This window comes from Ursus maritimus, unplaced genomic scaffold (assembly GCF_017311325.1).
Source record: "Ursus maritimus isolate PB19 unplaced genomic scaffold, ASM1731132v1 scaffold_7, whole genome shotgun sequence".
Taxonomy (NCBI): Eukaryota; Metazoa; Chordata; class Mammalia; order Carnivora; family Ursidae; genus Ursus; species Ursus maritimus.
This window is the reverse complement of record NW_024426885.1, coordinates 33,184,703-33,202,991: the sequence shown is the minus strand read 5'-3', so window position 1 is coordinate 33,202,991 and position 18,289 is coordinate 33,184,703. Positions and strand designations below refer to the sequence as shown.

Here is an 18,289-nt window from a genome sequence, read left to right as displayed (position 1 = left end):
CCTGGTTTTCGCTGCTTATGAGAAGTTTTCAATATGCTTTTCTTTTGTAACTTCCCTGTCCACTGCACTATTAGTCAATATTTAAAATGAGTTTGGAATGAATCACTTCCCCCTTTGATTTCCAAATGCCCAGATCTGAGCTGTTTCCCCAAGTCAGTTATAAAAGGTTCTTTGGCTCAAGTCAAATCTACTGGCTTTGTGAAGGGAAACTTAGCCAGAGTTCAATAGGCATTCAGTAAAAAAGACAAGTAAAAAGCCTGTTTCTAAAATTGTGTTTGTGAATTAGGAATGTTATTCTGAATGGCAAAGTCAATGCTCCACCCCTAAGCCCCATTCTCTGTGGGAGACAGGAGTCCTCTTTCTCCTGGCAGTGGGCACCCAAGGATTGGCGGGAGGGGTCAGGCCTGGGCCTGCTGGGATGTGTTTCCTGCAGGGGCCTCAGCCTCTCGAGGCTGCTTTAGAATTGGCATGGAATCCGAAAGTGGTGCTTTTCCTGGTGGTGATTCAGAGACTCCTCCCAGTGACTAGGGCCTTTTGAGAATCTTGACTAACTCAAATTCATTTTTCAGGCAAACACTGGAAACAATTCTGGTGACTCTTTTAGTCTTACAGTTTTAGGGAGGAGAGCAAGACCGGGAATTCTGAGATAGGAACAAGATCACCGTACCTTGTATCTTCTATGACTTCATCGATCAACTTCAACCATATTTCGGCCAGCTGGCTTGCAGGAACTTTACCTTGCATCCCTGATTTCAGAGCCTCTAGGTTCAATTGCTGGAGAGTTTGGAAAGAGAAAATAATTGGTCATTGTGCATCATGCTCTTAAACTCAGTAAAGGTTTAATGTTTATCTTTAAGAAAAAAATGCACAAAAGGCTTAACCGAAAAACCAAAGCATTTAATTTTTTTACATTTAAAAAATGCTCACCATAGCTTAACACTATTTACTTGCCTTCAAAATGCAATCAATGCTGACATGTACAAGTTATAGGACAATGTTTCCTCTACCTTCAACCTTCGAAACCACGTAGGTATTTTATGTATTCAGAAAGGAAATAAAATAAAACCAACAAAGATGGGTGAGGGAACCCCAACATGGAATACAAAACAGAAACAAATGACCTATATTACAGATGAATAACATAAGTACACCAAACTAACCCAAATAACTTTTGAACATAATATTTGAATGATACTCTCTCAGTTTAAAGAAAAGAACCATGAACGTATCAAACTCTAAATTTGTTTGTTTTTCACAGTGGTTTCTCTATGGATTTTAGGGTTTAACAAATGACCAAATGAGGTTTCTCACTGTTGGAGAAAGGAGTTATAACTGTAGAAACTGGGAAAGCTAGAATAAACCTCTGATATTAGAACGGAATTGGAATTATCCTTATAAATTCATTGCTTTTCACATATTGAGAGATCTAGAAATACACTGACTTGTGAATGGTGTGTGGGTGCGCGCTTGTGTTTAAGCCTGTCCACTGAGAAGGCCTCGAGGCAATGACATCTACACAGCAGTCAGCATTCTGATGCCCAGATGTCGGTTTATACACGCTATTCTAAAAGGAAATAGAATTCTCGGGAAAATGGCGATGTGGGCTGGGGCAGGTGAGTGCAAGATGAGCCCGGAACATACTGTTGTGTCACTTCGAGCATCTGCTGACAGACGGATGGAGAGAGGGTCCTCCGTGATTACCAAAAGTCCTGATCACGGGAAGCCGCCATCCCATCCAGCTTAGCATGGAATAGGGACAGCCTGGTCAATGTTGATGAATGAGGCTGAAGAACACCCAGAATAGAGAGGTGACCAATTTCTTACTAATCCCCTCAAGACGGAGGACTGGAAGTTAATACCACAACTAGACTGCATATCAGTTGCAGCTTTATTACGTGAACAATTACGCTTATGTTAACTTAAACCTACAATTCTTCTTCAATATTGTCTTTATAAATAAAACAGTATTTTTAGATTTTGCTATGGACTCTTAGATCAGGTATATTTCAGGACCCCCACATATATTGGTCCTGCCCTGACAGAGGTTAGATCTTAGAAAAAATTAATACTAATTTAATTTGGAAATCAAAACTCTAATAACAGATGGCTTTTATCAGCACCTGATAGACGTAATTTAATATCTTCGACTTACTTAGAAATCTCCCAACCATACGTCCCTTCTCCTCCTCAACGTCAACTAGATGGAAAATTACAGATACCACATCTATGCAGTTTCTACCAGAGGGTACCCCCAAACTTCCAAACAAGGTCCTCTAGTTTACAAAAAGAGTATCAAATGTCAGGCTCTGGTTCCTCTGAGCCCACCTCTTCCCACAGTGGAGATTTTTACTCCTTTAGCAGTAAGGTTCTAAGGACTGCATGTTTCTATTGGAGTGAGCCATTCTCCACGCCACACCTCATTGTGGCAGAAACTGTGGGTTGTCCTCCTACTTCGATATCCACCACCCCCTTCCTCAGTAAGATGGCTTTCATCCGGCCATCTGCCAACCCAAGCATAAGACTGCATTTCCCAATTCCCTTATAGTAAGTCGTGGCTGTGTGACTGTTCCGGCCAATGGCGAATGAGTAGAAGTCAAGTGTGTGACTTCTAGGTCTTTCCCTTCAAGGGAAAGGCCTGTGTCATCTACTTCCCCACTCCCCTTCCCTCAGGCTGGAGGGCAGGTATAGCAGTGAGCCGCCTCAACCATGTGCACAATGACAACTCCTTAGTGGTGGCAGAGCAACAAGGGGGAAGGAGTCTGGGTCCCCAGTACCAAAGACCCTCCATACCAGCCTTGGAACACCTACCTCAACTGTGTTACTAAAGAGCTTTTATCTTGCTTATCACTATATCTGAGGTCTTGTGTTAGAGGGGTTTAGCCTAAAACTAACACATAATTTACTGTTTGGTGGAAAGGAAATGTAGAAAAGATAAACTTACCAGCCGTTCTGCCATGGCTAGGAGAATGTTCACCGCATCCAGACGATGACTAATGTCCTCCCAGTATGAAGTCAGGGTAACAACTGGCTTTGTGTGGGCCCAAGGCAAGTAATAATAGTAGTTCCCTGGTGTAGAACATTGAGAGTCAGTGAACACTGGACCTTTAAACAGCACGATTATTAAGAGATGTGCAAACTGGAATACTGACTGATCTGTACAAGGAATGGTTTGGGATAATCTGGTTTTTAAGTTTTATCTGAAGGAACTGAGGGATAGTTGTTTAGAAAATCTCTCTAAAATACCCTAATAACTTGAATACAACAATTTCAGGATCTTGTAATATTCAGGATCATGTGTCTGAACATCACTGATGATTACGTAACATGGCCGCAGAAAATACACAGCATAAGAGGTTAGATTGTATGTGTCTGCACCTGCTATTCTAAATAAATATTTTTGTTGGAATTGGGGCAAAAAAAAAAAAAGAATTTTCTGTTTTCTAAAGCCTTAGCTGGATACATGGGGTTTGGTATTACTTAGAGCCTTACGATGGTTAAGAATCATCAGCCAACATTTTCTAGCACATTTTATATTTTAACACTGCGTGTACAGAATTTAGGTAAAAACTATGGCAATACTGTTGGAACATTCAGTTGGAATTTCTCTCTTCTTTCTGTATACTCTCAAACCATTTGTTGATACCTTCACTAGAGCATTCTCATACTCAGCTTTCTATTATGACTTATTTTATACACTAGTTTCCCATCCACCTTTGTTCAAATACAGCTATTCAATCCTCACAGCAACTTTGGAGAAGAGGCTGAAACTGAAGGTTACAATTAAGTGATGTGGCTAAGGTCATAGTGCTGGTGAGTCATAGAATAAAGACCAGAAGATAGATTTTCCAGGGCTTGAGCCAGAGTCCTGCCCACATCAACTACTCAATCTAAAAGTAGTTTGGGGCTTGTTTGGGTGGCGTTGGGCAGAGCAGGAGCTGATCTGGGGAAGCTCAGAGTTCAGCAAGTTGCCATCTTATGATTTTACAAGGCAGAGCCAGTGTGAAAGTTGGACATGGGAGGGGGAGCTAAGGTTCAGACCCTGGCAAAGAGCCTGTGACTTCTTGGGTTTGACCAGTCTTGAAGGTACTTGAACTCCAGACACCTCTCTTTCCCATTCAACCTTTTCTTCCCACAGACCATATGCTGAATGTAATGGCTGCCAAAGGGAGAATATGCCGGGTGCTTCTAGTCCTGTGGTGCACCCACTGTAAACATGTAAGGAGAGATGGTTAGAGGGAGTCTTACCATCGAATACGGCACAGCTGTACTGAGTGGTTGATGCCAAAGGCTTACAAGTCGTGTCAAATTTGTTGCCATAGTTCCCAATGCTGACTTCAAACTGAATGGCCTCGCCAACATCTTGCAACATGGTGGCTGAATGGAACACGGCAGACAGGCTATACTTCCGCCTTCGCTGGTATTTCTATAAAGTATGAGCAGACATGAGGCTCAGTGAAACTTGTTTTGCTCTTATTCATATGTGGGTTTCTAGCAGGTGTAGTTTTAAACCTAATAATTGGTATTGAATTATATGCCAGTAGAAAATGTTCTTAAACCTAGCAGTTTCTCTTGTGCTCATTCAAGTGGGCAAAGATAGAAGTACCAAGATGTTCACTGCAGTGTTGACTGAAATAGAGTAAAAATGAAAACAATACATATGTCTATCAATAAGTCACTGGTTAAGCAAACTATGTTACAGCTGTATAATGGAATAAAGTTAATAAAAAGACAGGTACATCCATATGTGCAAACATGGAAAAAAGATATTTTTAGGTGAACCCACTGAATATTTTAATATTGGCATATGCATGAAGGAAATCTGGAAGAAGAGAAATAAAATTGTTAACAGTTATGTTGGGGAAGGTAAAGAGATTATGGCTAGCCTTACCTTCTACCTTTTTAATTGTTTGAATTATTTAAGTACTAATTTTCTAATAAAAAACAATAGAGTTTTATAAACAATAAAGATTTTTACCGTAAGGTTTTAAAAATAAGTGAATTTAGGTGAACTTTTTTTTCTGTTTTCTGAAATAGAAATCAAACGTTGTTTTTTCCTTCCTTTTTTAAAAAATTACTGGCTTCCTGAGTGTATGTGTGTGAGGGAGCTGAACACAGGGCCGACAATGACCACAATGAGGATCTTTCAGCCTAGCAGACACGACCGTGAGCCCTTCAGGCCTTCCTTCATGTGGGTCTTCAAGTCTCTTGAATCCACCTCCTGTCCCAAATCCTTGCTCAGATGGCATCTCTCCTTCTTTGTGGATCATATCCCCACTGGTCTTTGGGTACCTTGCCTTCCTTAGTCAAACAGAGCCATATAATGGTTTATAAACTGCTGTATTTCATTATGTCCTAGGCACTCTGCCACGGAATATTGTTCACATCGAGAACCTTTCCGGGTCCCTACTGGCACCTGGTCTCTGCAGACACTTGCCCTAGCTTGGGGTGAGACTCTAGTGGTTACTATAGCATAGCCACATTGGCTACGTGCTTCACTAGAGAACTCGTGGAGACCCATGAAGGATAATACTCGAATTGTTTGACAAATTCTCACCATACCAAGTTTAGTTTGAACACCCTTAGAGAAGGAACTCCCAGATCTGCAGTCCTTCAATTTGAGATTTGGAGGCCACGCTGCTATCAAACCGGCATATGATGACTGTTGTTGATTTGCTTTTCTGCATCCCTACCTTGCTACCAATTTGTGTACCATAATCTAAGTAGCAAAGGAATGACACTTTTCACCTCCAGGAAGCTAACAAAAACCACTTGATCCCTGCAGGATATTTATTAACTGATTTTCCTTTCTTTTGTTATTCATTCATAACATGGCCTTTATTCTATTACATGAATCACGATCACGGGTAGGTCTTCTGCCTTGCATAAGAATGTGTTCTTTCACTTACAGAAGTACTTAGACAATAATTTCAAAACCTTCTTCTTTTCTTAAATTGTGGTAAAACACACATAACATAAAATTCACCAACTAAATCATGTTTAAGTGTCCAGTTTGGAGGCATCAGGGTCATTCTACTGTTGAACAACCATCACCACCATCCATCCACAGATGTCCTTCTATCTTACAAAATTGAAACGCTGTACCCATTAAACGCCAACTCCCCATTCCCACTTAGTTTCTGTTTCTGTGAGGTTGACTACTCTGGGTATCTCATGTAAGTGGAATCAAACAATATTTGTCCTTTCGTGACTGGCTTATTTTACTTAGTGTAACGTCCTCAAGGCTGTTGCATATGTGTCAGAGTTTCCTTCCTCTTTAAGACTAATTCTGCACTATATTGCCAAAAGATAAACTGAGGTATATTAAAGTTTTTAAGATTTTATTTGAGCAAACATATTTGATGGGGCAGTGACAGAGCAGAAGTGGTTAAGAGTGCTCCATCTGCAAGACCCAGGGGAAAGACTTTGATAGAGCAAATGGGGAAGGAAGACAAGGGAATTATTTGACTGGCTATAGCTTAAGTGGGCACATTATTTGGGAAAGCCTAATTGGTTATTTGCTATTTGTTGCCTTTTTGTTTTTCTTTTTTGAGATTTTATTTATTTGAGGGAGAGAGCGCACGAGCAGGGGGTAGGGTCAGAGGGAGAGGGAGAAGCAGACTCCCCACTGAGCAGACAGCCCGATGCAGGACTCCACCCTGGGACTCGGTAATCAAGACCTGAGCTGAAGGTAGACGCTTGACTGACTGAGCCACCCAGACGCCCCTGGTTTTGATTTCTTAACCTTGAGGCATTCATAGGCTTACGTTCTGGTTTGCTTATATAGGCTGCCAAGGCATTAGAGCCACTTCTAATGGCATCTTTGTGTAATAAATTTAGCAGTGTGTACAGATTACAGTCATCTATCGATGGATTGCTATCAATGGATTCCTTCTACCTTTTGGTTATCATGAATAATGCTGCTATGAACACGGGTATACAAATACCCATTTGAGTCCCTGCTTTCAATTCTTTTGGGTATATACACAGCAGTAGATTTCTGGATCACATGGTAATTCTATTTTCAACTTCTTGAGGAGTGTTTTAAGAACATCTGACAGTGACTGTAGTTTGTTGTCTTGAAGAACCCCAGGACATTCCACTATTGCGAAATCTCCATTTTGGTTAAAGGAATTTTTGACATGGTATAATGGAAACCTCCAATAGCATTTCATCAGAAATCCCTCAGTGTCTCAATTTTTTTTGAAAGTCTTTCCAGAACATTGGTTTGAAATCTTAGCTGCATATTGAATCACCGGAGGGGCTTTAAAATATACTTAGAGCCGGGCCCCCCATCCCAGAGACTCTGCCTAGCACTGTGAACTTAAAAACTTCCTTTCATTAGTCCACTGTCACTCTGGGAGACATGGTGTCGGAGACTTTTCTCATTTGTCAGGAGTCCCCTTAACTACCCACTAAGTAGTATGCCTAATCCTCCTTAACTATCCATGGTTCAGGAATACTATGGGAAGTCTGGGTTTGGTTTACACTGTGTGACAATTAGACACTAGAAAGTAATTTGTATTAGTCAGAACTTATAGATACAGCATAGCTTCTTCTTTGTAAACCATCTGTGAAGATAGAAGAGAAGGGAAAGAGCAAAAATACGAAATGTAATTTGGGGCTAAGTCAGGGCCCAGAAACAACGAGTTTTGAAGCTGGAGCCATCTGCTAATGCAGGGGCTGCAGAGAAGAGAGAAGGTGCCTGGGGAGGCTCTGGAAGGGGTGGGGATGCCACTTCCGGCTGGGCTGACACTGCCTTGCACACCTCTATGTGGCCACGATTCCATTAGATCTCCCCAGATTTTCCTGAGCAGAGCTTGCAGTCACCCGCAGAAGCCCTGATAGGACCCTCAACTCACCCTGGAGAGTTTGAGCTCTAAGATAGTAATCTGGGTTCTGGCCATCACCACACCTGCCAACAGCCCGGCACACACTGTGAGCAAGCCGCCCCAGACGGGGCAGCGCCTTGGACCACTTCGCAGGTCCAAACTCCACAAGGGCAGGTGATCTACTATCTGTTCACCCACCCCAAAGCCAGGCTCTGGACTAGTGCAGCTGAGAATTCGGCCTTCCCCCAGCCCTTTCCCACTTCCCCTGTGCCTTCTGGGCTCCAAGAGGTGGAGAGAAGTAGGAACAATCAACAGGGTTTAGAGAAGTCTGGAGCCCCAGTTTTCGTTCCCTGAGTAATCTTGGGGCAAAACTGCTAAAAACAGGGAAGTTAAAGAATGTAAATTATAATCTATTGAACAATGATGGATGTTTCTTTGACTCTGTAGGGCCTTGGGGCTCTCTTTCTAATCATCAAAGACCAGTGCATGTTGTAGAGGGAGGTGGGATAGGGTAGAGTTTCAGGAGCAAATTTGGGGAAGGGGGAAATTTTTGTTAAGCAGAATACTGAGAAGAAGTAACAAGTTAACAGCTCTTAAAAGTGGCTGTGCGACCACTAGGCATGGGACATTAAGGGTCAGTGACAAGGAGACTGTGCCAAAGAAAACTGCCCTACTTGCCACCTTTGGTCTGTTTACTAAAGATGGCTGACCACTGGTGGAGCTGGTGGGAGAATCTGTGCCATTTCAAGCAATATATATTGAGCACTTACGGAGGCCAGACTAATGGGAGAACTCAAGGAGGTTCTAATTGAATAGAAGACAGAATGCATGTTCATAAAATACTCCCGAAGTCAGTCAGGTCCCACGCAAAAAGACTGGGAAGGAGTAGGAAGGAGGTTGTCTAGGAACAGATCTCAGATGATGGAGACAAAACAATGGGGTGCTTCAGTGGCCAGGATGAGGTTCCAGAAGTCTGCAGGTGTCTGGATAGGGCTGGGATTGCAACACTTGATCTTCTTCTACCAGCCTGCATCTCTCAGAGGGTCTCTTGACTGGAGCAACAGTCCAGGTTTGGTTCTAAGGAGGTGGGACAGCTCGGGGCTCTTTGGCAACTGAATAGGAAAAATTCACTCTCGCTCCTGTGTTCCTCCTTTACTCTCAGAGGATTACCACACTGTCGACACTTTTGACACAGACGTGTGGGGGGATTTTCCCACACCAAGCAATTCTGCGACACCAGTTGGGTGTCCTACAATTTAAGTCAGTTCTGACACTATCTACCTGGAGACACATTAAGGGCTCAGTCCCATAAGACTGCCCTTCCCCCACTTTAGATGCCAATTGAAAGTACAGGTTCTGATCTGTCGTCTATAAATTGGAGGTTCCCATGACCTCCTCTCAGGTTTGATTAACTTGCTAGGGCAGCTCATAAAACTCAGGACAACAGTTTACTTACTGTTTACCGGTTTATTATAAGAGGATATGATAAAGGTTACAGGTGGACACCCAGGTAGAAGAGCTGTGTATGTGGAAAGGACGAGCCGTCTCAGGCACAACACTCTCACAACACCTTTATGTGCTCACCAACTCAGAAGCTCTCTGAATCCTGTATTTTTGGGATTTCTATGGAGGCTTCATCACATAAGTCTGATCAATCATTAACTCAATTTCTAGCCCCTCTCTTGAGAACAGGAGGTGGGGCAGAAAGTTCCAAGCTTCTAATCATGGCTTGGTCTTTCTCAAGAACAGCCTCAATCTAAGAGCCCATGAGTCATCTCATTAGAACAAAAGACTCTCCTACTACCCAGGAAATCCCAGAGATTTAGGAGCTCAGTGTCAGGAACCAGGGTCAAAGAGCGAATACTAGTACTATTATCTTATAGCAAGGAAGTTTCCCTCTTCAGCGCTACTGGAAGTTTCATTCCTTGCATGGACTTGGAACATGGGATCTTTGGAAATGGGAAAAGGGTCAGGATCAACCTCCTAGGCTGACTGCTCTCATTAACCCTCCTGGTGCTTAATGCAAATCTGCTCAGCTCACCCTCTTGCCAGGCTCCTGTTGCCTGAACTGTGACTACATCTTCAGAATCTCAGCTTCTCTCCTGCTTTTTAATGTTACTGGGATTTTGGTGTAGAGATTTCATTTTTGCTTTTATTAAATTTATGACATAAGCCATTTTTCTGTCTGGGTTTAATTATTGGATCAAAGAAAACTAACACTGTTTTCTATTTCAGTTTTTAAAAAGCCATTCTTTTATATGATTGACATATACTGTGGACACTATATATTGTTGACTCTTTCTTTTTTTTTTTTTTTAAAGATTTTATTCATTTATTTGACAGAGAGAGAGAGACAGCCAGCGAGAGAGGGAACACAAGCAGGGGGAGTGGGAGAGGAAGAAGCAGGCTCCCAGGGGAGGAGCCTGATGTGGGGCTCGATCCTAGAACGCCGGGATCACGCCCTGAGCCGAAGGCAGACGCTTAACGACTGCGCCACCCAGGCGCCCCTCTTTTTTTGTTTTTTGGGTTTTTTTTGCTTTTATTTTTATTAAATTTATGACCTATGCTTCTTTGTTTGTATGTAATTATTTGGAGTAAAAAACCTAATTCCGTTTTGCCTTCTAGTGGCCATACTTTGTCGAGCATTTTCCTATCCCTCTCCCTCCCTCCTCCATTATGAGTGCTTCTAATAAAAGGAAGGATCACGGACTTGAATTGTGTTCTGGTGATAGAACACAGCAAAAGAGGCACTGTAACTGTGAGAACCCATGACAGCATTTCTGCCTAAGCCCAAGTTCCAGCTGGCATCCTCAAGAGCTGATCTGTAACAACTCAAGTCCAGAACACGCATGCCATACCAGCTGTGTCCATGGAGGCCTTTGGGTGGTTTCTAGCCATTTTCTTGCATGACCCTCACAGCAAATGGCATGTAAGCAGCTCCATTTTTCCACGCACCCTCTCCCCCACTTTCCTAAATTTGTTAAGATCTGTTACAATTCCTGGACTTCAGAGCTGACGGTGCTGTGGGGTGGAGAGAAAGACTCTGACCAGGACCTTACTGACTGGGGGAACCTGCTGCTTCTGGCTCTGTGTCTAACAAGTAAAAAACCAAAACAAAATGAGTTTATATTGCATGAGCCTGTAGCATACACTTCTTCTAGAGACATTTCCTGATTTGCAACCTATTCTGCATGAGTAAGGTTTGAAAAATCAGGATAAGTCCAGCACTCAAGGTCTTCAACGGTCCCCTTTTATTACTATGCTATGGCGGATTTATCATTTGCAAGGATGATGTTCCTGAGATTGTAGCAAGCCCTAAAATTCAAGATTATTCACAGTATTCTATCATCACCTCCATGGAATGTAACAAAGTAACTGAAAACATGGAGCGGGGGGCGGGGGGAACTCCTTCAGACCTAAGTAAGAGCTGTGCACTGTGTCAGGAACACAGAAGCACAGAACCTCTCTCTCCCGGACACACACACTGGGTGGTTGGCTAGGTGCACCCACCAGCATCTCAGCTCAGCAAAATCACTCCGGACCACACATCAGAAACTCTGGGATAACTCCAGAGTAGTCAAAACCATTGATATTAACTCTAAGAATGGCATTATGGCATCACTGGTATTTTAAGTCACAAATGGTATTATTTATGTGTCTGTACATCAGTGGGGATAGGTAGGGGGATAAGGAGTAGACTGATGGAGAGAGACTTGGTAATTCTTGAGACTTATCTCCCAAGACCATGAAAAAGAAATTATAATTATGTGACGTGACGGAAGTGTTAGCTAACACGACAGTGGTAATCATACTGTCTTATATGCAGCTAATGAAGCATCGAACTTTACATCGGAATCCGGGGATGTACTGTATGGTGACTAACACAATATAATAAAGAATCATTTATAAAGAAAAAAAATCATACTGTCTTATATAAATATACCACATCAACACAACTGGGCACCTTAAGCTTATACAGTGAACATATAAATAAACTAGCATAATTTATTTTTAAAAACCCATAATAATGGTATAGGGTGTGTTGGAAATGATTTAGTGAGCAAAAGAGACAGGGCTAATTTAATACTGGGCTATCCATCACATATGTTAACAAATCTGTACTGTAGATGTCAACTCATAGACAAAAAAAAAATGGGGCATTGAATAGTTTCGTGATAATAATATTCTTCTTTTGGTATTTATTGCCTTGAGTTAATAACACTGACATTTGAATTTACTAGGAAAAAACTACATCTGTAGCTCTCTACCATATGGATCATGGGTGTTATGCCTAAGTTGTCTCCATAGAGGGGAAAGAGCTGATTAAAAAAAAGAGAAGAAGAAATGGTTGGGGAGGTGAAGTTGGAAGACTTCCTGCCTTCCAGGAGGAATGGCGCTCAGAGCTGTTGTAATGTGGGCATTAATATAAATATCCCCTCACATGCTGGGGAGTCTGAGATATGCCTCCTTCTGAAAGTGGAAATGATTAGTGGTGGCACCGACGCCATTTGGGATGGCTCTTGCGGCCACCTCCCCACAACCAAACAATCCCAATCAGCAAACAGGCCATTCAGTTTGGGGATATCATTACTCTTGCCAGTTTTCAGTAGGAAGCAAACAGCACAAAAAATGAAGCAAGTCTCAGTTTAGATAGATCAAGAGGGTGCTAATTAGATCAAGAGGTCCTTGTTCTGACTCGGTCTCTCTCCAACTCCGTCATAGCTGACCCTTCAGTTCCTGGATGTCCCCACTTGCTGAGGCAGGCCAGTAAGAGCCATCCCGCCACCAGTCCTCTAACATACCCTCTTCCATACCAAGCATCATCCACACTCCAACACTTACCTCCACAACAAGCAGATCATCATTTGAAATGGGCTCAAGCTTTTTGTCTGGTGGTGTCTTTTCAAGAAAAGTGCTTAATTCAACCAAGATTCTGCCTCTGTAGGCAACTCCTTCCCCCTGAAAGGCAACAACACAGGATTATTCCTCTAGGTATGAACAATAGCAAAAAGAACTCTTTCTCTAGTCAGGCTCATCCAGCTACAACTTCATGTTTCCTTCCCATGGCCCTAACCTCCAAAATCGGTCAGCCAGTAACTCTCTCAGTTGGATTTGGGTCTCTGGTTTCTGAAAGAAAAGCCAGTGACTTCAGGAAGGATCCCAAAGCGACCCAGGGGAGCCAGGGTTGAAAGGGATCTTAGCCATGACTGAAGTCAGAAGCTTTCAAGCCATGCTCTAAATCCTGAAGGGGTTTCTGGAGGCTGGGGGTGGGAGTAGAAGGTACTCAAAGTCTCCCTCACCCTACCTTAGTACAGCAGTTCTGCATTTATCTGCATAACTTGGCTCCTTCTCTCCTCTTTTCAGGAAGGGAAGGCTGTCATGCTGGCAACCAGGGCAAGTCTCAGAGTAGCCAGGAAATAAAAGAGGAAGATGTTCTGGGTGCGGCTGAGCATGAGGATGAAGAGCGGATACTCCTCCCTCTATACCTAGCAGTGCTGGCAATAGAATTTTCTGGAGAGTAAGGGAAGGCTTCCACCTCCACAGTCAGTCCTTTAGCCCAGCTCTCCTCAGGACTTTCTCTCTACCCCAGTCCCTTTCTTGGGCCTTGAGAACTGACTCAAAGACATTACTTCTAACGTGCTGGACAGAGCATTTCCCATCTCTGGGCCTCCATATCCTTATCTATAAAAGGAAGATGTTGGATTGGATTGGGGATAGTGAACAGTTTCTTCAAGCATGTCACCTCCAATCATTTGGCATATTCCTAGAACACAGTATGGAACAGAATTCTGAGGCAACACACATTTGCTTATTAGGAAAGAGCCAGCACTGATCATGGACATGTGCCCTAACTGCAGGACCAGGGCAATGGCCATGCCATGCATTCGTAATTGCCAAATCAGCTGGCCTCCAGGATCCTCTCCTAACCTTACGTTCAAAGACTTGAGGAGCATGGGACTTCTGTCTTTCAACCTTGATCAGTCACATGTCGGATCTATGTGTGTATTTGTGTGTGTGTGTGTGTGTGTGTGTGTGTGTGTGTGAGTCCCCTAGATATGAGACTTAATTATAACCATTATAAGAAAGAATCACATTAATTCGTGTTCATTAATAACAAACCTTAAATGAGAAACTAACCTTTCCAGTATTTAGCTCATCATAGGGGTCTGGGAATCCCGTGTACTCTCTGGGGCTTCCGTAAAGGTTCAGGTAACAAGGTCCAAATGTTGGAACAAAGCCCACCTCTGTTTCTCCTGTATTTGCTGAGAGATAACATCATTATTACATTTTAGGTTTTTAACACTCAATCTATTGAAATAAATGTTAGTTATTAGTTCGCTGAGTGAGAGTATTTTCCTCTAATTTGTGAGTTAGTTGTATTAGCACAAATGATAAGCACTGTGAGACTTGCCGTATTCCCCCTTTTCTTATTGCTATAAAACATTAAATAAAAAACATTTTTGGGATAGTTCAGGTAAACTTATTACAGAAAGAGAATGTTATTCAAATGAAAGAATAATAAGACTTACAAGTTGATCTTCACATTTTTTGCAAGTTTATAAGTGGCATTGAATTAAATGTGTCATTGGTAATTGGGGTAAAAGATTATACAGTTTGGGGAAGTCACTTAAATGATGTATATCAGATTAACTGTATTTTTCCCAAAAAATGCCACTTAGTCTAAAGTAGTTAGCATAAACATGGCACATGCTATTAAAAATACAAGACATTTGGGGCGCCTGGGTGGCTCAGTCGTTAAGCGTCTGCCTTCGGCTCAGGGCGTGATCCCAGTGTTATGGGATCGAGCCCCACATCAGGCTCTTCTGCTGGGAGCCTGCTTCTTCCTCTCCTACTCCCCCTGTGTTCCCTCTCTCGCTGGCTGTCTCTATCTGTCAAATAAATAAATAAAATCTTAAAAAAAAATACAAGACATTTAAAATTTTCATACATAACGATGAACTGTCTGCCTATGGTTATGACCATATAATATTTATAAGCAACATAAAGTTCCCATTCATAACGTTCTCCCTCTGGTGAATATCCAATATGCTCCATATTTCTGCTACCTTGTCTTAGCAAAAGTGCTCCCCAGTGCAATGAGGGGAAATGAGGGCAATGTAAAGAAATAGTGGAGTCAAAGGGAGATTGTGGGTGAAGATGGGAAAATATAACGTCTGCCTCCAACCACCTGAATGCTCCCACATGGAAGAAGGATGAACTTGTTTCCAAAAGCAAAGCTAAGGACCACTGAGGGGTGCTACAAGGAGGCATTCTTTGTTTCACTCAATATAAGGAAGATCTTTCTATCAATTAGAGGTGTCAAACAATGGGACAGACTGTACTGGGGACAGAGGAAATGTTGAGGCCAAGACTTTCAGGATTATCATCAAGACAATTCCCCTATGGATGAGAAATTAACTACATCATCTCTATGGCCCTTTCCAACACTATGCTTAAATGTAAGGGAGAAAGATAAATGTGACAGGTGAGCAGAATGCCCATTAGTGAACAGCTGACCAAACTGTATATAAGTATGTTTCTTTTTTTTGCAATTTCTTTTTATTTGAGGCTCTTATACATGTGTAAATGAGCTTGGGCACTTTTGAGATGAGGTAGGAACCATGCACCCCAGCAGAAATTAGTTGAACAGCAATCTCAGTGAAGAAAGCAAGAGAAAAGAAAAAGTTAAATTAAGATGTAGGAAAGTGATAACTGACAGCCTAAGAGTGAGATTTGGTAACACCCTGGAGGGCCATATTTCATGCCTGTCTGGAAATTTCTTGTGAAACCCAAATAGGGACCAAGAATTTTTCCAACAGAGATTTCTCTGGATCGTGCTACCATGTTACCAAATGAGCAGAATGAAATAAATGACTATTATATCTGGACATATGAATTGGTTTGGTTTTATCTACTCCGCCATATGGAACATGACAAAGTTGACTGATTAATTATTAATAATTAATAGGGTTTAGATTTCTTTCCTTGTACTAGAATATCTGTTGTGAGAAACTAAAGCATAGATCCATAGTGAGAAAAGGAAGTCACTTCCAGAAGTTGAATCACAGAATGTTCAAGAAAGAATGGACAGTAAAACTCTTACACCATAGTCACGGCACATTATGGATGGGCAAATTGAAGCCCACAGAAGTGACATGACTTGTCAAAGGTCCATGAAGATGACAGATTTAGGCCCAGATCTTGAGTTTCATAATTCAGACAAGGGTACCTTCCAGTACACCACCCATCTGGTCAAGCCCCATGCACCCCCAGCCAGTTCCCATGGGTGACTGATGTTGTTTGTCATGAGTATTTGCTTTTCATTAAGAATTTCCAGGGATGAAGACACATATAGTCAATAATGATTTCCTGCGTGTTATCGTGATATCAAGAGCTTAATTCGTTTTGTCCAAGCAAATCTTTTTAGGGTTTTTAAACCCTTTGACTTGTTGGTTATGCAGTAGCATGGAGAGCCTTCCTTCTATGTGTTTACCCCTCAGCACTGTCTCTCAGGAAAGCCGAGTCTCACAAGCTAAGTCTCTTCCTGCCCCCAAATTTTCCTAACCCACTTTATGCACAATTGTCACATCAAACTTCCAACGAACAAAAATTCCTTAGCCTGGCCATCAACCTTTTCCTCTGATCCGCTTTTCAAACAATATTTTCCATACTTCGTTTGCCTCTCCGAGGCTCCTTTGCATGTTGGATTTCTATACGGTATCACTTTACATTTTAATTTTTGAACTTCAAATAGCTGCTTATTTTGGATGACATTATAAATTCCGCTGGTGGATGGGGAAGGATTCAACCATATTTTATTGTGGTTCTCTAAACACTAAGGACTGGTTCTACCATGGGGAGTTACCACATAAATATTCTTTGATTGGCAGAACAAATGAATGAAGTCATGAAGTATTACCACATCTGCCAAGTTCCTTATAAACCTAAGGACTACTGAATATTCACATAAAGTTTGATGCTAAGATAAAAAGATCGATTTTTAAAAATGAATATGAATGGGGCATCACGCCAGTAACACAAAGGCAGACAATAGCGCTTTGTATTTGGAAAGCTTTCTCACTTCCAATATCTCTTTTCCCTCTCACCACAACCCTGGGTAATTAGCATGGCTGGGATCACCATGCTAACTTGAAAGATGACAAACTTCTGTAAACCTCAGGGTCCTCACGTATTTGAGGAACCATAATAATAGGAGAGTTGTGAGGGTCAAATGTGAGACCACTGAGCAAACTTGCAAAGAATGGCCAGTGCTGTACAAACCAAAAGACATATCATGATCCCCCCTATTTGGAAGATGAAGACCTTCAAGGTACAATCATTTAGTGTCTTCCAACCTAGAGATCCGTGTTCAAAGTGAGGAGCAGTTACTGCATACGTTTTGAACAAGTGATTGAGTGCCCCATATCTCTACCTACTGGACATAAACAACAATGGCAGACAAGGTGTCCCTCACCAACAGCTGCTTACAGTGACACCAAATAGGCCGGTATGCATCTAGGTGAAAACGTGAGACGGCAGCAAAGCCTGAGGAGCACGTTTGTGTTAAGCTCAGCCATGCAGGACAACCACGCAGCATAAGTACAAAAATTAATACTCCAGCAAAACTATTCTGAGACGGCAAAATGTCAAAAAAAAAATTCTAAAGACAATTGATACATCTTAATAAGATAATAGTAAACAGCAAAATCTAGAAGATAGCAAAATTACAAAGCATAAACCTGTATATGATGCAGCCCCAGATCCCGAAGATGAGAAATCTATATAGTAAAAATATGACTGGTTAAACAACAAGAGAAACATGGGCATTGTAACATTGAAAAAGTTAATCAAACCCAGTGCAGGTAAGTGGTTTAGTGACACCAGAAAAACCCCATTTTCAGACCCAAGTGACATTACAAATTTTGTTATTTATACAAAACTCAAGGTTAAATGCAAAATGGCTCACACCTTTGGGGCAACTGGCAGGACCACCACATATTAAATAACTCAAATCTCTTCAGCCCTAAGGCATCTGAGAACAGCGAGCTTCTCGCCACCAAAAGAGGCCTGGTGAAGTTACCAACATTTCATGTTTCTCATAAAAGATGCACTTGTCTTGTGTCTGACTTAATTGGGACCAAGGCCAGAAAATCCCAGTTAATTTAGTCTGAGGCTTTGCCGGTAAGGGCTTGTAGTTTATGGTACATTATCTGTTTCTTTATTTTGTGTGTATGGGGGGGGGGATGCCTGCTGCCTTTTGTCATTGTGAGACCCTTGTCAGACTGTCTGCAGGGTCTGCAAGGAGAGAGAAGGCCTCAGAGACAAGGCAGAAACCTGCATGTAACAGTTTCCAGTTTTAGTGCTTCTGGATGTTACTGCCGAATCACTAAGAAAAATGCTTATACTGATAGGTCTCGAATAATTACCTCCAGGTAATTATTGAATGACTTCTTGCTAAT

At 41.9% G+C, this 18,289-nt stretch overlaps 1 protein-coding gene across 1 annotated transcript in view; it reads right to left on the bottom strand.

The window, feature by feature from the left end:
- Positions 1-18,289, bottom strand: part of MYOF (myoferlin) — a 152,194-nt gene that overhangs the window by 58,127 nt on the left and 75,778 nt on the right. The window contains exons 17-22 of the mRNA XM_040623930.1: positions 17,570-17,608; positions 13,968-14,092; positions 12,672-12,788; positions 4,246-4,423; positions 2,942-3,066; positions 668-774 (exon numbers count right to left, since the gene is read on the bottom strand). Of these exons, the coding sequence (XP_040479864.1) occupies positions 668-774; positions 2,942-3,066; positions 4,246-4,423; positions 12,672-12,788; positions 13,968-14,092; positions 17,570-17,608 (691 nt within the window). The remainder of the gene's footprint in view (positions 1-667; positions 775-2,941; positions 3,067-4,245; positions 4,424-12,671; positions 12,789-13,967; positions 14,093-17,569; positions 17,609-18,289) is intronic.